The sequence below is a fragment of the Chlamydotis macqueenii genome, chromosome 2 (assembly GCF_036417535.1).
Source record: "Chlamydotis macqueenii isolate bChlMac1 chromosome 2, bChlMac1.mat, whole genome shotgun sequence".
NCBI classification, from domain to species: domain Eukaryota; kingdom Metazoa; phylum Chordata; class Aves; order Otidiformes; family Otididae; genus Chlamydotis; species Chlamydotis macqueenii.
The window spans coordinates 43,653,439-43,675,769 of NC_141557.1; the positions used below are offsets into that span (position 1 = coordinate 43,653,439).

The following is a 22,331-nucleotide window of genomic DNA, read 5'->3' on the forward strand; positions in this document are numbered from 1 at the left end:
GGCATTTTTCTTTTCCCTCCATCGTAGTCATAAGATAAAGGTTTAGGATTTAAAATACTTCTTACATTTCTCTACAACTGAAGTAAAGTCTTCCACAACTATCATCGTAGTTCTATTCCTTTCTGCTTCAGGTATCACAGTCAGTACCCTTGCAACACAGCTGAAGTACAGGAAATTTAGGACTATTTAGTAATAATGGTTTAAGGACAGAAGTTCGTCTCCCATCAAACCAAGACATCTGACAATCTGCAGCGCTCTTCTTCAGGGCCCCAGAAAACCTAGATTTTATTAGTTTTAGGGACAGACATTCAAAAGAGAGTCTAAAAAGTAAAATACACTATCACATCCTGACAGTTCTTTTATTCTATATGAAAATCTATTTGTCAACAGACAGGACTGAGGCAGCTCCTTGCTCACAGTGCAAGGGAGACCCTGCACTAGACCAAGAGTGTAAACATTGCAACAGAAACAGCTGTTTTCAGTTCTTTTCAATTTTTATATCCCAAAAAGTTTTCCAATTAAAATGTACTGCTTCATAGCCGATCTAAGGTCATTGGTATTGGGCTTCCTTTTGCAAACTCCTTATAGTTAGCCATGATGAGGATCCACTGACCACGCTTTGAAATCTGTAAACAGCATTGTTACCAAAAGAACTCACCCCTGTGACTCTATTCCGCCAGTGGGAAAAAGCTCTGCCACATACAGAGCCTTAAGTTAGGCTTAAGAAACTGTATTTTTCAAAAAATTCACTAGATACATGGGTGTAAACACACAGTGTTTGTTTGCTCATGACATACATACGCTGATGAGCTTGCTTTGAACACTTAACATCCCAACTCTGCTATCAGTCTATTACGCTCTGCTCCAGAGCATTTCTCAAGCCTTGCAGATGCCTGAAAACAAGGACTACATAAGCACAGGAAAGGAGGCAATGCCAATAACTATGTATTAAGGGGCTCTGAAGAGCCATAATACCGTTCTGGACAATTTAAAAATTCATTTTTTTCTTGTTAACATAAAGCCTCTCCACATTCAGTTTCTCAATTAGACAAGAGGTGAAGTCGTTTACAGAGCAGTGCTTTAGTGAGATGGAATCTAATTACAGTTAATCTCCCAATATACAAAAGGGTGGCTTCCCAACAGTTAATAAAAAGCAATGGTTAGGAATGATGAGAGTACTGCTTCCAAAATGAACTTAAGATAAAGCACAAGAATGTCTAATTACCCAATAAAAAAAAAATTGCACGGAGAGGTATTCATTTCTCAAGGAAGTATGAGTGGAACAAGTTATGATTATATTTCTCATCCTGAAGGATAGGAAAGCTTACCATATATATTTCTTACAGACCTACCTTGCACCAGTGCTTCGGAAGCTGAATACTTTTGCTTCCTTATCAAGAAACTAGGTGACATGATGTTGGCTCTATGAATAAAAGGATAATAATACCATGTGGAGACAGGGGAACTAAAATATTTATATTTCATTTTCTAATCCTACAGGGGATCTGCCGTTCTTCAGACTGTTCTAATATGTGACAGGCAGAGAAAACTCTTTGCCATCATAAATTAATATGATTCAGGATAGCACACCTAAAAGCACTCAGGGTTTGACCTTGCATTTCTAGATTTTTAGGAGTCTCTATAGTACTCCAAAACATAATTGTATTATGCTGACAGGCAGTGCTTATAATACTCTGGAGGACCTGGCTGATCTTCACAAGCATATCTCTATCTGAACTAAAACACAGAATTAAGTAAAAGATGGTCAGTCTTTGTACTTAATATTCACAGCTCTCCTACTTTCTGACTGTGAGAACCAGTAGTGACTGTATTAATAAAAAATTTCTCCTATCACATTAGAAGAAACCTCATAAAGCTTTTCAGGTTAGGACAGTGCACACTAAGCAACAGGCCACAGTAGGGTGGAGGGACTACAATGAAATACTACATTTTTCTGAAGCCTGAAAAAAATGACTCTAATGCTGTTAGAAGAGCACTTGAACATTGTCTTCTCCTCATTGTTTCCTAACACAATGAGGTAAGGAAGAAAATAAGAAAGTCACAGACTAATACAAGTCACTTTTCTCTTCAGAAGAAGGATAATCATTGTAGAACTAAGAAAAGATTACCACGCCTAATAATTCAAAGGCCAGTAATTAACAGTCCAATAAAAATTACCTAGGATTTCCACACAAATCTTACCATCTGCCTGCAATAAAAACCACGGAGTGTATCTCTGCTTCAAGTGGAAGTCACATGAAGGAGATGTAAGTAGAACTGATTCAGCAAATTAAAGGACCTTATACATCAAGATAATTAATGTATTTTTTCTTTAAAAAAAAAAAAGAAGCCCATTATCTTAGAAATTCCTGAATTTATTCTTGATATTAATAAATAAGATCCTCTCAAAAGTTGTGTGACTCCATAAATATATACAGTCCCTGAGCACAAGATTGAATGTGTGATGTTGTATAAACAAGAATAGTATATAATAAAAAGACCTTTGAGTAAAGTAAAAAAAATTCCTAGTAACCAGCAAAAAGATATCACAGTGCAGATAGCTTGGTCACATTCCCTATCCAGCTTGCCTGTGTGGACTTGGAAACCTGTATCTGGTGCATGTAGCAAGATTTTGGTAGCGGGGAGTCTTGCAGGGGCATCCTCTGTGGGAAGAGGTCAGGGGCTGCCCTATGCTGGACACAAATGGTTCTAAAAGCCTCTGTAACAGACCCAACCCAGGTCAAAGCTGAGCCCATCAGCCAAGTTAGTGGCACTTTTATGAAAACTTATCTAAGAGAAGAAAACATGAGCTAGACAGTGGAGCATGGAACAAAAAAAGAGTCAGAAACAGAGGGAACACCAAGGTCAGAGGAGAAGGAGAAGGAAGTGGAGGAATTGCTCTACAACAGATACTCCCTGCAGCCTGTGAGACACTAACTTTATACCATGCACCTGAAAGACTGCAATACATTCACAAAACAGATCTCTCAAATTAATGTTGATAAGCTCTTTATGAGATTGTGTGTCTGTTAGATGACAGAGGACGAGAGCAGGCATGGAAGTTGTCATGCAGTTTGGATGCTGGTGCTATCGTGGTGTTGCCATACCTCTCTATTAACAATGTAGGTGTGACACAGTAGATGTCGAGACTGAAAAGGCTCTCAGGATGCATCTTGAATGCTGTACATAATGGCCCACACTTTAGGCATCAGTACAGGGGATAGCTGGAAGATTTGTCTGTCTCTCACACACACAATTTTGAAGGTCAACAGTTTGGCTATTCCTACAGCATGGTCTCCATGGCACAAAGAAGTTAAAGAAACACTGAACATAGTCCTTTGTGCAAAACCAATGTGCATCTGTTCTACCTCAGAAAAGAGCAATGTTGAAATTAAAGTTACCACACAGGTCTCAGCAGCTTTGGCTGGACTCAAGCAACACTGGCTCCATGCAAAAATGAGACACCATATCAACAAGGTGGGGGAAGGGAGGAGGCAGGCTGTATGCATGTCCCAGGGGAGTAGAGTTATTAAATCAGCATTTGTATGATACTTTTGTATCTTCATACTAAAGAAAACTTAGCACAACCCCCCGAAGTGTTTTTAAATGCAGAAATACAGGGAGCGTAAGATTAAAAAAAAAGAACAAGTTCTAGAGGACAGAATTCACACCAGAAACAACAAAGATGCTTTTTAAAGTTATGAGACGGATTGTTATGTTAAGATATATTACTCTGGCTGATTGCCACATCAAGGAAGGAAAACAGGGCATGTAACAGTCACGTAACCTGCCCAATATGCCTTGCAAGCGTCTGCCTTGAACAGTGGCTCGGGTGCTTTGGCAGGAGAGTTTATCCTCTGGTCCTGTTTCTGCAGCAACACTTCTCATATAGTCAAATAAGAAAAGGACCTTTATTTTTGCTTCAGATTTATGTGGCTGCTTTCTTTTAGCAATTAGAAAATCTCTTTTAGGAAATTAATTTGAAATACTAACTGGATTTTTAAGTCTGGGAGTACGTATCAGTAACTGGCATAAGTATCAATAGGGATTTCAGTGTCCTAAGATCTATAAAAGTGGAACAAATATTTAAAGGAGGGATGCATAAAAAGAGAGTTCAGCAGTAAGGATTAATTATTGCGGGATCAGTTTCCTCCGAACAGGATTTTAAACATGAAGATTCATTGTTCCAGATGCATCTATGATTAAAAAAAAAAAAAAATCAAAAACACATGCCAGAAATTCAACTGGATAACAATAAATCTGGGATTCAAGTGCTACAGTCATTTACAAAAAGAGATTCCTGTGGCAAGAACTGAAGACCTACAGATTAGATGTCACAGAACATACTGTCTCAGTTCACATGTGGACACAAGCCTCTTAGTAACCTCTCTGCAACACAGCAGTTTTTCCATTTTTGAAGCCTCTAATCATTTGATACCACTGCCGAAAAAATTCAGTTTACATAAAGTCATAAAGCAGTCATTGCTGAATTCTCTTCTCTACAGTGATGAAGTCCTCACTTCACATCTATATGTGAGGACGGGCTGAAATTATACTATCCCAAAGCACCCATAAGCTCCTGGTTTGCATTGCATTGTGCATTTTAGCACTGTTCATTCCACAACAAAATGACTTAAATTCTTTTGCAATTCTAATGTAGTTATTAACGCAGCAGTTGACTAGAAGAATATCTACAAGCAGGCTAGAAAACAGCAAAGAGACAATTAGCCTGAATTGCTAGCAACAGAAAAGCACTAGAAACAATCCTTTGTAAAATAACTTCTCTCTCCTCAAGGCTACGCACATTTAGACTACAAACCCAATTACAGAAGAATACTGCACAATACTTACAAATAAATTTTCAGGCATGGGGAATTCTTTGCTGATATTATACTACACAATCTTCAGATTTTTTCCTACTGAATTAGTTAATGCACTGAAGTATCTTTGATACTGTAGAACTTTCCAACTTAAACAACTTGCTCAAATTTATCAGCCAAACTAAAATCAGAAGAGTTAAGCTTTGAAGAACTATGGTAATAGTTTACAGACAACGTGCAAACAATACCCTTTTCCCCTTTCCCTACATTCAGTCGCTACCAGGAACTGTGTGGAATGTTCTGGTGAGGGAGGCAATGAAGAAAAATACAACTCAAGGGTGATCAAAACCCTACCAACCAAAAGCTCCCACTGATTTCAACAGACTTTAAACAACAACAGAAAAATAATTTTCTTTCCTCTCTGTCCCTCTGTTCTTCGCTGTTTCCATACATCTTACTCTGATGCTGTAACATGCAGCGGGTGTTACAGCTAACGGCGGAATGCCTCTTTCCTGTATTCTGCTCTCCCCTCTTACTTCAATCTAGAGTCAAAATTCACCTTAATTGCAACTAAGCAGTAACAGACCCCAGATATTTAAAATTGATATATCTCTCATTTCACTCCCCAGAGGTTAGCTTTACCCTGCAGCTGGTTCCCTTAGCAGCTTTGCTGTTCCAACAGAATATTTTAATAAGACTCAGCATCTACCACTCCCAGGGACCTGGTATTTACATACTAAACATCACCTTTCAGCTATTTGATGGGTCATTTAGTGATGTCCCTGAAGAAAATGGCCTTTTTTAAAAATTATATTTTTTGCTGATCATCCCCAAGGAAGCACATTCCTTCTCACCAGAAAGAATAAAATGAAAGTTTTGCAAAAACACTTGGCTGCAGCACTTGTCAAGAACAACCAAGTTCTGGTTAAGGTGCTTGCAAACACTGGAGATGACAAAACACACTGCTTCAAGAAAGGTAATTCAGAGAGCCACAGGTTCTAAACGGTGCACAGCACTTATACATGTGGGTAAGAATATACACTTGTGTAATGTTGAGTATGTTTTTTTTAATACAATCATAGAATAGTTTGGGTTGGAAGGGACCTTTAAAGGTCATCTAGTCCAACCCCCTGCAAGAAGCAGGGACATTTTCAAACAGATCAGGTTGCTCAGAGCCCCATCCAACCTGGCCTTGAATGTTTCCAGGGATGGGGCATCCACCACCTCTCTGGGCAACCTGTTCCAGTGTTCTACCACTCTCATTGTAGAAAATTTTTTCCTTATATCAAGTCTGGATCTACCCACTTCTATTTTAAAACCATTACCCCTCGCCTTATCACAACAGGCCCTATTAAAGAGTTTCTCCCTGACTTTCTTATAAGCCCCCTTTAGGTACTGGAAGGCCACTATAAGGTCTCCTCAGAGCCTCCTCTTCTCCAGGCTGAACAGCCCCAACTCTCTCAGCCTGTCCTCATAGGAGAGGTGCTCCAGCCCTCTGATCATCTTTTGTGGCCCTCCTCTGGACTCACTCCAACAGGTCCATGTCCTTCTTGTGTTGGGGGCTCCAGAGGTGGACATAGTACTCCAGGTGGGGTGTCATGAGAGCAGAGTAGAGGGGGAGAATCACCTCCCTTGACCTGCTGGCCACACTTCTTTTGATGCAACCCAGGATGTGGGCGGCATTCTGGGCTGCAAGCACACATTGCCAGCTCATGGTGAGTTTTTTGTCCACTAGTACTCCCAAGTGCTTTTCCTCAGAGCTGCTTACAATCCATTTTCCACCCAGTCTGCATTTGTGCTTGGGATTGCCCTGACCCATGTGCAGGACCTTGCACTTGGCCTTGTTGAACTTCATGACATTCTCACAGGCCCACCTCTCCAGCCTGTCAAGGTCCCTCTGGATGGCATCCCTCCCTTCCAGCGTGTCAACCGCACCACAGAGCTTGGTGTTGTCGCCAGACTTGCAGAGGGTGCACTCTATCCCACTGTCCATGTCGTCGACAAAGATGTTAAACAGAGCCCAATACTGACCCCTGGGAAATGCCACTCGTCACTGGTCTCCACTTGGACATTGAGCCATTGACCATAACTCTTTGACTATGACCGTCCAGACAATTCCTTACCCACTGAATAGTCCATGTCTTTCCAGTTTAGAGACAAGGATGTTGTGCGGGACAGTGTCAAGTGCTTTACACAAGTCCAGGCATTTTTTAATTTCATTAAATATTTTGCACAAGTCCAGACATTTTAAAATTTATTTAAAGAAAGACTCAGTGTGTGCCTCTCCCTCACTTCTTCTAAAAAGGGATGGGGACTTGCAGAGCTAGTACCAGTCCACCAGAGGGAAAAGCCCCATTTCTTTACAAGAAGTGAAGGTGAGGTTGATGCAAAACATGCTGGCAGCAGCAGAACAGGCCGGGGGATGGCTAGAGGGAGTAAAAAGCATTGTGATGCCTGGCAGGTCTGTGCATGCAAACCACAGTGATTTTTACCACTGTGCAAGTCATGGGAAAGGGAAATTAAGTAGGATAATTAAGACAGGAGAAGCAGAAGAGAAACATCAACACATGTTTGAATTATTGGAAAGGAAGAGGAGAAATCACCAGTAGAACACTGACAGGAAGAAGTGAAATTTCTACTGTTATTGAAGTAAATGCTAGATGAAGGCCTTGTCTAAACACACCAGTGACACCATTTTAATTCAAGTCAGTTAAAAATCTCATTTTAGTTGCACAGGTGCAAAGCTCTTTGCAGACAATCTTGTATAAGTCTACGACTGGCTTAAGTGATTTACACATATCCAGAAAGGGTTGCACCTGCTTAATTAAACTGATTTTATAATCAGTTTAAACTCATGTCATTTTGTCTATATGGAGACTAATATATAGTTATTTTTTTCAATACATTAAACTTCAGATTCTCAAGGATAAATATGTACAATAGTATTATGTCTTCTCTCATTTAAACACTGTCATACATTTTTAAACAATGATTATTTGAGCAAATAGCTGAAAACAAGCATTCTCCACCGCATCAAGTTATGCTTATAATACTCTTCAGCTCAGGAAGTGTTGTATTGTTAATTTCTAAAGCCATCCTCAAAAAATCTTAACACTAAACTTATTAACTTGTTCATCTGCAGGACCACAAAGATGGAAGGACTGTTTAAGAGACTTGTTTATTCACCTCAAACCTGAACTGCTCTTCAAATGGCTTTCTAAACTAAGGTACCTACTCATGTTAAGAAACACTGGTGAATTGTTGCCAATGAAGTTGAGTGAAAAGTATGAATTGTTCCCACCAATCATGAGTTTGTCCTTCTGATTAGTAATTTATTATCTGGATGTGTCTATGTGCAGTTTTTTCTGCACAAATTTTGTTTGCCATTCTTTCAATAGCAGCCTGAACATCAGTGATACACCACGGTAGCTATGTTGAGGAATGTGGAGCTCTCATCTGACATTTTCCTGTATGCAGCTCCATAACTTTCAGGATGCTCTGGTTTGCACAACCATAATATGAATTTTGCAGTTGGCATTATCCTCTGAATAATTCCATTGTTAAGGAAGCTTGAAAGTGAAATAAGATTATTTTTTTTTTCCTTAAGGCATTTGGCTATTATTTTGCATGCTCAGAGTATGAAACTGATTTTCTACATGCAAAACGATTCCTAATCACTATGCAAAGTCAACTCCTCAGTCACTAACGTGGACATTTTTGTAGGTTATTTTGTGTTCAAAGAAAACACCACCACACACAGTGGAACAAATCAAACTAAATTACCTTAAAACAAATGAAGGAACATAAGAGGATGAGGGTGGGGGGAGGAGTTAAAAAAAAAAAAAAAAGCTATTAAAAACCCCTTTTTCCCATCAAGCTATTACTATGGGTTGAAGGTAGTTTTCAGTAGACATGTTTTGCATCTCCTCTACAGAAACATACTTTCCATCACTGTCATGATTGTGTAGTATGAAAACCATCAAATCCTTCCATCTGACTCTAGGAGTCTATCAATTTCCATCTGTGTACATTTGTTTGATCAATTTTATTGTCAGACTACTAAGCCTGATTCCATACAAAAAAAAAATTGAAACAATATATTTACAGAAATATTAATAAAAGCTTTTACTAGAACTGTGCTTTTGCCGCCACTAAATTTCATTGCCCAAGCTCTGAGGTATTCAACAGTACAAACTTTTGAATAGTTTGAAAATGAATAGGAAACAATATCATTTGTTACCAACGACAAAGAAACACTTTACCATTAGTCAGCATTCAAATAAATCACACTCTGTCTGGGCTTGTCTATGCTCAAAAAATTGTCTGATTTAACTCTGTCAGTACAGTCAGAATGATATAACCTCCCTGTTGGATATAAAAGCTATAGCACTGAAATTTAAAGTAAACACCATATAACACCTTAATACACCACGATCTGCAATAATTTTTAAATAAACCAGATTCCTAATCTTAAAAAGTTAACACTGATACTAAATTTTACATAAAAAGAAGTTTTGATATACACTTTTTTTTTTTCAGCTGATATGCATCATCAGTCCTTTCCGGCTTCTTAACATCTAGAAAAATGATCGTGGGGGAGGAGAAGAAAAGACAGAGGTATTCTACATAACACAGTACCATTTAAAGCAGCTCTTCCACTTCATCATTAAGCTTGAACTGCTGTTACCAAAAGACAGGATCCCAATTGTCAGAATGGAAATACCGCACTATCATTTCAGAAAAGCAGACCAGGACTGAGCCTGTTGTAAAATCAGTCAATGCATTTTAGAAAATATTCGGTAGTTGCAAGTTTATTGTCACATTGGCTTTTTGTTCATGAGCCAATTAAAAAAAAAAAAATCCTTCCCTTGAAATGTCAGTTGGTCAGCTCATTAAAAAGGTCTCACTGACAACACTCGAAAAGAGGCAAATGTCTAACTTAATTTATCTTGAACATATTACTGGCCTAAGAATAAGAAAGAACATGGTATTAAAAAACAAACAAACAAACATAAAAAAAACCCCAACAAACAAAAAAAACCCCATAGCCTTTTAAGAGCCAGATTCAGCAAAACTGAACCTTATCATTTCCTGGAAGTTTTCCTAAGCCTTATTCTAAAAGAGTATGTAAAACGGAGTCCTTGAAGGGCAAACTGCTCATCTTAAAACAAGGACACACCTTATAATACAGTAACTTTGCTTTCAAACCCAGTGACTAATGCAAGGATTGAGGGAAAATAGTTACATTCTCCACAAGTTGTTAAACAGAGCTTTCCACTAAAAGAACAACTTTAATAGAAAGGCTTGCGCTTTGCTTACAAAGAAAAATACTGTTTTCTTTCTCTGCCAAATAAAATTAAAACAGAGACAATAGCAAGGACTGATTGGAATTACATTAGTCAGGTAAGGTTCAGTGTAGTCCCCACTGATACTAGTGAAATCGAACTGCAAATCTTCAGGACCTCTGAAGAGCTATGTTTGTGTATCAAAGGAAATGCCTGGAGCTCAGACAACAGAATCCAAGCTATTTAATTTCAAAAATACAGCCCTACATAAAAGTCACAAAATGAGTTGCTGGTGTAATCAGTGCAAACAACCATATATTTTTTATTTTGCCTGTGCTTAGTATCATACTTCTTCTAAAAGCAGGCAGTTTCCTACCATCTCAGAGTAGAATGGAGGTCAGCACAACCATTCAAAAAGCAGGACTGCAAAATTTCACTAGCTTTCAGTTTTCTTCACATTGTCATTATAACTGCAAGTCTCACGAAATATTTGAGGAAGTTAGTAGACTCTCAAAAAGCATTTCATGATGAACACTCCTAAAAGAGAATGCACTTAAAAAAAAAAAAGCAAAAAAAAAGCCAAGGTTTCCATTTGCTGGTCTCTGCACCTGACTGGAAGTGCTCCCAGTAGAATGAAGTGGGTCCTGAGGCCTCACAGGTGGCTGCTATGGGGCAAGGGCAACAAGTCCTCCCTGACCTGGGCCAGGCCTTGCCTCCAGCTGCTCTTCCTAGCTGCCTCAGGGTCAGCCTCTGGCCCAACGCTCGCTGCAGTCAACAGGATTTCCACCGGGGTAATTAAAGATTTGAAACAAACGGGTCAAAGGCAGGCGAGCCCCGAGGAGGCACAGCATCTAAGAGTAAGCTCATAGCATCTAAGAGTAAGCTCATAGCACGAAAGACAAGCAAAAGCAGGCTGGAGGGCGGCGAGGCGGGTGACCGGCGCTGAAGGCCAGCTCAAGGTCCCTTTGGTGGAGGGAGGTGAGGCCCCAGGTCTCCCTGGGGACGGCTGGCGCCGCTGCTGCCGCCTGCCACACAGACACGCGCCGCCGGCCGCTGCACCACAGGGCGCTGCCGGCACGCAAGGGCCGTTGCAGCCGTTACAACCGTCAGGGCAGGCCCTCGCGCGCTCAGAGGGTGGGGCACGCCCCCCCCACCCCGCGGACTACGACTCCCGACAGGCTCGGCTCGGCTCGGCTCCGCGCCGCGCAGCTCGGACGCTCGCCAGCGCAGAGCACTCCGGGAGCGGTGCCGCCCCGCCAGTCCGAACGCGCTGCAGCGCCCTGGCGCGGCGCCGGGGGGCTGGATCGCCGTGCCTGAGGGCGCCCACGTGACTCGCACGCCTCGCTCCGATTGGCGCAGACCGCCGCCAATCACCGCTGCCCCGGTTTCACGCCCTCTCAATGGCTGGCGGGGAGCACCACCTCCCCTACGCGCGCTGCCGCGCCTTCACCCCCGCCTCTCCGATTGGCTGCTCGGGCTCGCCCCGCCCCTTTTAAATACCTGTCGCTCTGTGACAGGCCGTCACGCAGTTCCTGTTAGAATGGCTACCGCGGGGATTGGTCCCTCCCCCTCGCCCCCCCTCCATCCTCGCCCTCCTCGAAGCCCCGCCCCTCCTCCCGTAGCTCCTCCCGCGCTGGAGGGCGGCAATGTCAAACCGCGCGCTCGGCAGGACCCGACCCGCCAGCCCTCGCGCCCGCCCCCTCCCCCTTCGGTCCTCGCGCAGCCCCCACTTTGGCGCGCGCGCGCCCGCGGTTCCCCCCTCTCTGCCCTCGCCCAGCCTGCGCGCGCGGCCGCCGAGCCCCTTCCCCCGCCCCGAGCCCGGCCCTCGGCTTCTCGGCTCCTCCCTCTGTCTCGTCACCCGTCGCCCCGCCCCCGGGCTCGTGCACCGCCCCGGTTGTCCCCCGCCCCCACCGTCGCCTCGCGCCGCACTGGGATGGTGACGGCGGCGGCGGGAGGCAGAGCCCGGCTGAGCGAGGCGGCGGCGGCGGCGGGGGGGAGTCAGGAGCGCTGAGGGAGCGGGCGGGCTCCGCCCCTCTCCTGCCGAGCCTCCCTCCCCCTGCCCTTCCTCCCGCTCCCTCCCTCCCTCCCCCCACCCCTCCTCCTCCTCCGCCTCCTCCCCGCACGCGCCAGGCGGAGAGGCTGCGAGGGAGCCCCGGGTACAACATGGCGGAGCACTCGGCCCCCGACAACAAGCACAAACCCGCTGCCAACTCTGTGGCGCTGCTCAACAGCCGCACTGGGGCGGGCGGCGGCGGGGCGGCGGCGGCGGTTGCCAGCGGCCCCCCGGCGGGCGGAGGCGGCCTGTCGGGGGGCCTGTCGCAGCCGGCGGGCTGGCAGTCGCTCCTCTCCTTCACCATTCTCTTCCTGGCCTGGCTGGCCGGCTTCAGCTCCCGGCTTTTCGCCGTCATCCGCTTCGAGAGCATCATCCACGAGTTCGACCCGTGGTGAGTCCCCGCCGCTGCCGGACGGGACGGGACGGGGAGGCGGGAAAGCCGCCCCCTCATGGGGCGCGCCTCAGGCAGGCGCCGCGCCGTGAGCCCCGGTGGTAGCGGTGGGGAGGGGGAGGTCGGCACCCCGCAGCCTTCCCCCGGCCGCGGGGAGGCGGGAGGCCCCCCCCTCTGCCTGCCCCGCGCTCCGCCACTTCGCGAACTTGAGCCCTGCCTGTTCCCCCGGCCGCCGGGCGGAGGGGGCCGAGAGCCGCGGCCGCCCTGGGCGGGAGGGGAGGGAGGGAGGCAAAGAGGCGGTGCGGACGGGACACGCTGTGTCAAGTCGGAGGGAGCCCGAGGGGTCGCGGTGCGTGGGGACGGGCGTGAGGGGCCGCCGCGGGGGGAAGGGAAGCGCCGGGAGCGAGCGCCGGTACCGGGCACTTGGGTGTCCCCGCATGGCGGGAGGGGAGCGCGGCGGCGACCTCGGAGACGAGGTTTGTTCCCCCGGATCCGGCCGAGTTGTTGCGGGCTGGACGCCGCGAAGTTGCGGCAGGACTCCCCGCCGCGCTGCCAAGGGGTGCGGGGAAAGTTGCGGGGAGGGGGAATCAGGGGTTCCGGCGGCCGCCGTCGCGATGAGACACTTGTACCAAACGTGACCGACGGTTGGGTCCGGGTCCTTCTGCCGCCTCCGTAGTCTCCAGATGTGCGGTGGCGGCTTTTTGGAGTGGTCTTTCCTAGAGCCCTTGTCGGCCGGGAAGGGAGGAGGGTGAGGAATGCGCTGCAGGAAGTAATCTTCATAAAAGTGACTTGAGGGATTACGCTGAAGCGGGTGACATTGATTTACTGCCAGGTGTTTCAAAGCTGCGCTTCTGAGCCCAAGGACTTTTGCTGTTTCCCACGCATCTTGATTTTTCTGAAGATTGCTTTCCCTCCTGTAGAAGCTGTGTGTTCTTTTCTCCGTTGGAGGGGACCGAAACCATTTTATGTATAAGAAATGCCGCACTCGTTCCTTGCAGCAAGGCGAAGTGAAAGATGACAGGACTTGTGGGGCAGTTTTTTTAAAGCAAAAGCGTGACAATTAATTTGTGTAATTAGTGGCTACTTCATCCTAGAAATCTATGGGTTTTTTAGAATTTTAGGTAGAGTAAGCAGCAGATGACTTCAGATTAATGAATTCTCTGGTTTTAATTTAAAATTTGAGGTCTAGAATCTTATTGTTAATCTCATGAAGGAAGGAAATGCTTCGTTTTGAAATGCATGGTAGATGCTCTGTATTAATCTAAAATTGTTACTGAAATGATACATATCTGCAAAGCATGCACTGCACTTCGATAGTTTCAAAAGATGAACTTCCTCTTTTCTAGTTGGTTTTATTCCCCCTCCCTATTTAGCTCCCCCCCCCCCCCCCCCATTTAATCCATTCACAAATCGTGACTCGGAATAGTGGATAGAGAACAAGGAATTGCTTTGTTTTTAAATGCTGTCTGAAGTAGCTGAAGTAGTACATGCTTTGTGATGTGAAAGCCAAATATCTTCAAAACTTTAAGTAATTGCCCATAATTTAAGTGTTTTTCTGCAAACATAAATGAGTGGAAGGAATGCAAACTTCCAATTAATAAAGTTAACAATGGCGGGAGCACAGTTAAACATACTTTAAACATACTTTTTTAGGCATGCAACCCGTATTTTTGTACAAGTTTTATCTGTTTTTTATAATCAAGGCTCATCTTTGTTGGATAAATGGAAATTTTACAGTGTTGAATTGCGTAACTTTTGTTATTAAGCCTTGAAGAACATTAAAAAAGGTACTCTGGGAGTTAAGTTGATAGCCGTGATATGGTTGTAAAGATAAACTTCTGGTTTGAGCAGTGTGTAAGTTGATGCAATGTCATCTTCCTGGGTGTACAAACAGGAGGCATTGCTGCTTGTGCTGCTCTATGTACCTTTGCTAATTAGAGAATAGATGAAGTTGACAAAACTAATTGATTTTAGTGCAGGTCTGTGAGAAGCAGTTGAAATGTCAAGAATCATGCCAGTGTCATGTTGCTGCATGCCAGAAATGGTAGAGGCAAATGCACTTAAGTTAATTAGTAGGAAGGAGAACCTAAAATGGTAGAAGCTAAGGAAAAACAAGGGGCTTTCTCCATCGCAGCAGCGGTATTGGTGGAAAGAGTGAAAAACTATGTGGTTTCTAAATACTGTTGAGTAACTAGGTAGGAATGGTTTTTCACAGTTATAAGGGTCTTAAAAGTCTGAATCTAATGTGGGAAAGAAGCTTACAAAAAGAGATTAGAAGCAGTGCTCTATTTTTATTTTTCTTTTAACCACTTCTTTAGCAGCTTGTCCAAGTAAATTGGATTTTTAATTTAATTTTTTTTTTTCTTCAGAGCAGTGGCCATAGTCTTTACTGTTGGAACAGTTCCGTAGTTTTCTCCGTTCCTTTAACTTTTTCTAGCAGGCTTGCTTAGGATATCTTGCAATGTTTTGATGTGTTACCTATTCTTTAGTATTCATTTTGTGATCAAGAGAGGAAGCTGAGGTATATTTGATAAAATAAGGAGCATTAAGCAAATCTATTATTCTTTTGAATGGAAAAATATTGTTGCCTGTAAGTGTAGAAAGCTTTCTCATTTACTTAGGAATCCATTTTTCTGGTATGGACATAAGAAACATAGGAGATTTGGGGTGGAAAGAAAGGGAGATTTGCCTTGGGTTTTCTGCTTATCAAATACCACTTTTTTCTAACATCCCTTTCAAGCTGTGTTTCTGACAGTAAAGTTAGAGTTTGATTGCAGAGCTGGAGGTTTGGGTTTTTTTTTTTTTTTTTGGTAAAATTAGCCTCTGAGACTTATTCCAGTTGGCATTTCTTCCAGAAATGACCCAAATGTAGTACAATAGGCCAAGGCAGTAGAGAGAGGACAGCTTTTGCTTTTGATCTCCATTACAATACGATGCCTGTGTGAGGAAAAAAACAAACTGTTATTTTGAGGTCACTGTACTGTCACTTACAAACTTGAAACCTGTTTGTCATTACTAGGATTACTAGATTTTCCACGCTGAATGCATCTTTCATATAGTATTGCAACTTTATTTTGATTGATTTCTCATGTCTTGTTTACTTTCCATACTTGAGCTGGTGCAGAGACTTTGAAAAATGTGTGTAATTTTTGGCAGCTCCTAGGTCAGGTAAGCCAAGACATGAAGTCAGTCAGCACTGACTTTAAGCTGCGCTCTTGACAGACCTCCGGCATTTGACTTCAGTATTAGATTGTCAGGCCAGGAACTTGAACCATGGACAGTGATAGTACACCAGGATGGACAGGTTTCATGCCTGAAATTTGTTTAATCTGTTGGCTGGTTTGCTCTTGGTGGACCAAAAGCATAATTTGTGTGCTACATATGCACAAGTGCACAGTGAAAGCACAACAGTGTGCTTAACTCAATTGTCAAGTGAGGTCATTCTTTCTGTCAGATGTTGCCTTAAGTGCCAGCATGGCTGCTGAACCAAGGCAACCAAAATTATGGGGTACTTGAACAGGGACTACTTTCTACATACTGATTTGTCTGAAGTACAACTCTAGCACGTCCGTATGCTACTTCATTTGACTGCTTGTATCATATATATACTTAATAATCCATACATGTGTGTGTTTATATGTATACATACAAGGTAGATATATCTAGCAAGACCATTGCATCCTGATACTACTACTGACTAAAACAGTAACAAACTTTGGTACGTCAGGAGTCTTCAGAGAGTGCTATCAAAATAGTAACATTCATTCTGTTTGCATAGTTCTTACACTTCTCACACTTGTTTAATTATATCTGAATCATTAATCATATCCTGTGACATTAGATCAAACTTTTGTCTTTCCCTGAGAATTTCAACAGCTAGCTAAACACCAGATTAACACCACTTACCTTAGGAGTGAAAGAGCTGGCTTAAACTGGAAATACAGCAGCTCAGTGTTTGAGCTTCTCTTTGTTCTAGTTTGTACGAGCGGAATGGAGCACCCGTAAGATCTTTGTCAGTTATATTTGCCTACCTACTGCTTCCAGGAATGTTGTCTCCTACTGTCCTGCCAGTTCCTGGTACTGAACAGCGCTACCACAATCTCTTACATATCTTCGCCTTTTCCAAACCAACATCATTGATTGCTCGAATCACCAGCTTTTTAGCTGTCATCATGATGACCGTTGTTTATCATACCTCACTGAGGTAACATAACTGTGCTAGTGGGAAGTATGGTTTATATATATGGTAGCAATCCACTTTCTTGTCACTGATACAATCATCTACCATTAGTGGACTTGAGTGAATGGCGATGAACTGGTGAAAATAAAGGTAAGGTTGATGTCATTGCTTGTATTTCAGAGGCAGACAGGATAAAGGAAGTTAGGATTTTATCTTGAGCACAGTGGAAAAGACACATTTTGCTAGGCTTAATTCACGTTTGCTAGGTGGATTCTTGAGTTGTTAAGAACTTTTTTTCATTAGTGAAAACTTAAATTAACACCTATAAATATGATATGAAAACTTCATGAAAATGCAAAGTGTGATTCAAGAACATTAGAGATGTTGTATGGAATTGATTGAACACTGGAGTTTGTGTAAATGTATTGATTTTGTTGTGAGAGAGTAAGGTTGTGGGTTTGCATTGCAGTTAGCTGATCTGATGGTTGCCTTTTGGAGTAGGAGTTCTCCTCTGTCACCCGCTGTGCAGTCCTGCTTTGTTCTTTGTGCTTGCTCTAAAGCAGTCATGGTGAGTTGATTCAATGAGGTAAATTGTCAAAATACTGTAACATTTTAGTTTCTTGAGCCTGCCCACCATCAGTTTTTATATTGAAGTTTGGTTTCTTATTTTTAAGGAAGAATATGAATGTAGGGGGGGGAAGTATAAATAGCAGCTGATTTTAGAGGGTAAACTGGAATTGAGTGATAGATTGGAGACGTGTCTACATATAAAACTAGACACTGGAGCAACAGGAGTGACAAAAGAATGGATGTGTAGCACTGAATGAGAGTATCTTAGGCTGGTGTTCGTAAGGAGGGGGGGAAAAGTCATGTAAAGAGGATGACAGTGTTGATAATTCATCAAGCCATTGCTTACTGCTAGTGACTCTTCTTGCTGGGCAAACAGACAGCAGATTGCGTAGAAGGTGTGGTGGTGTTGAGGGGTGGCAGCCATTGTCATCTCCAAACTGCTGTCTTTCTGGAGACTTTCAACCCATCACATAATCTTGCTGAAAGTAAGCACTTGAATGTGGATCTGTTTAGGAAATATTTCCCACACACTTTAGGATTCTTTTCCCAAACATTTCCTTTTGTTTATAATCTTTGACAATTTCTAGACAATTTTAGAAATAATTTGGTTCCAGTTCAGTTTGAATATAATCACTTTGTATTAATTTTGGGATGTTGCAAATGTCCTGAGATTTGTATTACAAACTTACTATAATATCTTCATTCACAAACTTTTTGATTCTATGACTAAGAAGTATTCTATTTGTTTCTGTTTTATGGGAATATATTTTAAAAGATTGTGTTCTTACTGTTAATGAACAGTTGGATTAAGAATTTTGTGACTCTTTTCTAAATGCGAGATACAGATATATTACATTTGAATGATGAAATTTGTTTACACTCTAGCAATACTAATAATTTTAGCAGAATTTCAGGTAGCCAAGTAGCTCGAACTCCTTTCTGCTGCTTTATTGTAGTAGGAAAAATATTCTAGCATAGTTTCCAAATCTGATTTGGCGGGGTCTGTGTGTTCATGAAGGGCAAGTTTAGAGATTTTTATGTTGTTGGAGAATAGTCTGCCAGATATCTTCCCCTTCCCCCTTTTTAATGAGGAAGATTCAGATCGGCATCTTTTTTGTTCACTTCTATTGAATTATGGCATGTGTTGAGAAACTCAGTTAGCACGGATCAGTCCCTGCCTTTGGGGGCTTTCTAGATAGTAAGATAGTAAGTCTTGTATGTCTAAGGACTTGAACAGCGTTTCCTTGTTTGGGTGCTTGGAGGGTGCTGTTTTGAAGGTAAGGAAACTTTCTAGAAGTTTTATATGGTGTTAACAGTCAAGAAGATGTGCAGTTGACTGTACTGAACTTTTCTGCTGCTTAGCAAATTGCAGAAGTAGATAAATAGAAATTTAATGGAAAGAGGACAATCTGGAAAAAGAACACTGGAGAGAGGTGAAGGCATAGCAAAGACTATGCTATGTGAGCAGGGAGACCTCAGACTAGATTTGATCAGTTAAACTGATGTAGTTGAAAAGCCGTTTGCCATGTGGCCTCATAAAATAACATTCATGTCAGAATCAAACCTCTGCTCCATCTTTACTGTTGTTTTCTACTGTCTTTACTTAGCAGGTAGTGTTTCTTTCCTTACTTGCATAACTTTTATTTGGGATGAAAACTGCGTCAAACTTCATGTGGGTGCGGTAATGGGTTTATGCATTTAGAGGCATAGGGGAGGGGCAGTGTTCCTAAAACATGTGCAGAGTATAGTTGAGTACAGAGACTATCCCTACAGTGTCTTATAGAAAACATAAGAGGTGAGGCAGAATGCTTGCAAAGTGTTGACCTTTTTATTGATTTGTGAATAGCAGAATGAAACTTGAAAAGGAAAATGTATCGGAGTGGTTTATGTAGGCTGGATTGAACTGAACCAGCAAGTTTAGCTTTCAATGCCATGACTTTTTTTTTAAATGATCTTCAGCAAATACTCACAAACACTTGACTAGCTAGAGCAAATGCTATAATGAAAATCCTTGAATGGACTTTTCTTGGCAGATATCCTATTATTTGAGCAGATTAATATGTTCTGTTTTTTTAAACAGAAATTCGATTTGATTAAATAGGGTTAGGGTAGGGTGGTTTATAAAGGTTACTTTTTGCTTTCTGTCATAATTCTCTAATAGTATCTGGTTTTGGCAGCCTGTAATACTCTCATGTTGAACTGGTGAGGAAAGGGGAGAATAAAAATATTGGACAGTAAAGCTAGCAGCAAAATTCAAAATCCTATAGGTACTAATAATATTTTAATGGGTTGGGTGTAAGCTGAATTTAGGGACATGTCTGCTGTTCTGCAAGGATCTCTTGTGATTCAGTCAGGTTATTTCCCATTTAATGTCCGTCTGTATATGTGCTGCAGTTTCCTCCTTAATTTCTGAAAATTCCATTCTTGCAAGCTCTTTGAGGTACATTTGTACTGAAGATTTCTTTCTACTTAGCAGAGTCATTAAAGCTGCTACTTTTGAAGCCTGTGGAGCCTGCACCCTGTGGCAGGGCATGTGCAGATGTTTTTATTATTATTATCTCCTTTAGCAAAACTTCTAACCATCAGCCTTACCACTTGCTTGGAGAACAAAGCAGACTTAGGACAGGTATGGCTATAGTCTTTCTGTGCTTTACATCCATAGTAAATTTCATAGTATGTCCGACAGGTATAGACTTTGTTTCCGGCCCTATAGCAGAGCAGATCTTGTGATCTTTATGTGAGCAGTTGCTGGGAATCAAGCTGAGGTATTTTTTAATGTGGGTAGCTGGTAGGTCTGGGCTTGAGAAGTACCGTAAAATTTACCCTAATGTTGCACCACACCTTCAACCTATGAGTTGAAGCAATCCGAGGAGTGAATTTAAGGCCATAGGTACAAACAAAATGGATCAGCTTCTGTATTTCTCAGCTTACTGCTGATTTCCCAGAGTAAAAGCTCCTTTGACATACAGAGAATTGCATGCTTCCTATACTTCAAATGTTCTTGCTATTAAGTGAAGCAATATTCCTGTGCTTCAGAAAGAGAAATGGTCTGTTTTAAACAAGGAATAACTAAGCGTTTGTCCATGAGTGCTTGTAAGAGCAGGAATCGGCATTTAAAATGTCTGTCTGCTGTTGGGAGACCCAAGTCCAGTACCATATGCTACTTTTTAAAGAGTCCGTCTGATATAAATGACTGGGGTATGTGGACTGTAATGATAATTACTTCTGGGTGTTACAATGCTTATCGTATAATTTTCTATGGCGATTGATTTATACGGGTTGTGTTAGTTTGTTAAAGAGCATGTTGGAGTTCTGTTCAGCTGATAATCCATGAAGACAGAATTGCAAAACACCTTTTCAAAACTTCCCTGACTTGAAACAAACAAAAAAAACCCTTGGGAGACTACATTGCAACCGAGGATGCAAGTTGGGTTTGATTATTGATTTTTGGTGGTGTTCTTAATGGGATTGCTGTTATCTGCTAGATGGTTTTACAAGGTATTATTTACATTTACTTAAAAAGAGTGGCTCACTGTATGCATGGGCACCACTTATCCTGTTTGTTGAATGGTAAATGGATTTTGCAGAAGGGGAAAATATCATGTAATTATATAATTTTGAACTGTTCTAGCACACATGGCTGGGCAGCTTGCATTTTGTGAGTTCTTTGGTTTATTTTTTTCAGTCTCTGTGTTCATTTTTTGCGACTGTTGTACTATAAATGGTAGCCAACTTCTTTACCTACAACGGATGTGATTTTTATTTGTTTTATTCCAATCTTCCCAATAGATGGATATTTTAAGGAAATCTAGGTATGGAAAGCACCTGTTTGAGCATGCAGCTGACTGGGAAGACCACATGTTGAACACAATACTTGTGTGCTATAGCCAGAGAGTTTGAAAATACAGCATCTCCTTGATGCAGAGGCAAAATGTAGTGAAAGAAGCTTACTTCTCCTGAATACTTTTCTTTATGTCTATGTTTATCCAGCTTTTTTTTTTCTGTAGTCTATTGCATATGTCGAATGTGCTTCCTTCCTATTCTAAACTTATCCCAAGCAGCATTTGGAAGTTCAGTTGAATAACTTAAAATTTCGTAAATATTTTTTAGAATGTATATCTTGAAAAAGACAGTTTAATCTTCACAGTTGAAATATTTAAAGTTTATTATTTGAGTATCAAAGGCCTTTAAAATGCTTTTAATTCTTTCTTTGGCAATAGATAAAATGCCTTAAAGTTGCAATTCTTGTAATTTAGAAAGTCAATGAAACAAAGTTGGAGCTTTGGCATTATTATATTGATGTTAACAACAGAAGTAAATGGATGTTTCTTTGGCTCCCTTTACTGTAGAACAAAAGTCATGAAAGCCAATGCAGTGTTTGAGTTTTCCAAAAAGTTGTGTAATGCTACTGTGTTTTGACTATTTTATCTTATACAGGTGACTAGAATGATTTATCTAATGTCAAATGTCTGAAGTAATGTTTGAAAAACTGTTGCATATGTCTCACAATTCATTTTACTCTGTAACAATTTTAATCTTTCATTTGCCAAGCAGAAAATGGATTTTGACACTGGAGAGACTACCTTAAACATTTGCGAGAGTATCTTAATTTATGATGTCTCAGGTCAGCTAGTAATGAGAAATGTAGTTTTTCTCTTATGGCTAAACGTGTTCAGGAGCCAAGGAGTTTTTAGTGCTTTAATTTTGTAATCCACTGCTACTTCACCAACGCTCCCCCCACCATCCCACAGAAAAGCCCAATTTTTGCATGGGGGAAGACTGGATAATATGTTTTATGTCAAATATCTCATGTTTGTAACTGTTTCATCACTGAATTTTATTTTCTAGTTTTAACTTTAGTTAGTGAACTTCAGGGTCTCTTTTTTTTCCTTACGCCTCCGTCATTCTTTAGTTTCAGCACAACATTCTTACCTTTTGCACATCGTGATTTTGCTTTGTGATGGTATGTTCCGTACAGGGCCATCTGCTGTCTTCTTCCAGGACTATCTTCAAGAAGAAAAAGCCACAGAAC

At 42.0% G+C, this 22,331-nt stretch overlaps 1 protein-coding gene across 1 annotated transcript in view; it reads left to right on the forward strand.

Moving 5' to 3' along the window:
• Positions 1-12,041: 12,041 nt before the first annotated feature.
• Positions 12,042-22,331, forward strand: part of STT3B (STT3 oligosaccharyltransferase complex catalytic subunit B) — a 53,327-nt gene continuing 43,037 nt past the window's right edge. Inside the window, exon 1 of the mRNA XM_086742742.1 lies at positions 12,042-12,549. Coding sequence (XP_086598868.1) covers positions 12,269-12,549 — 281 coding nt within the window. The 5' untranslated portion in view covers positions 12,042-12,268. The remainder of the gene's footprint in view (positions 12,550-22,331) is intronic.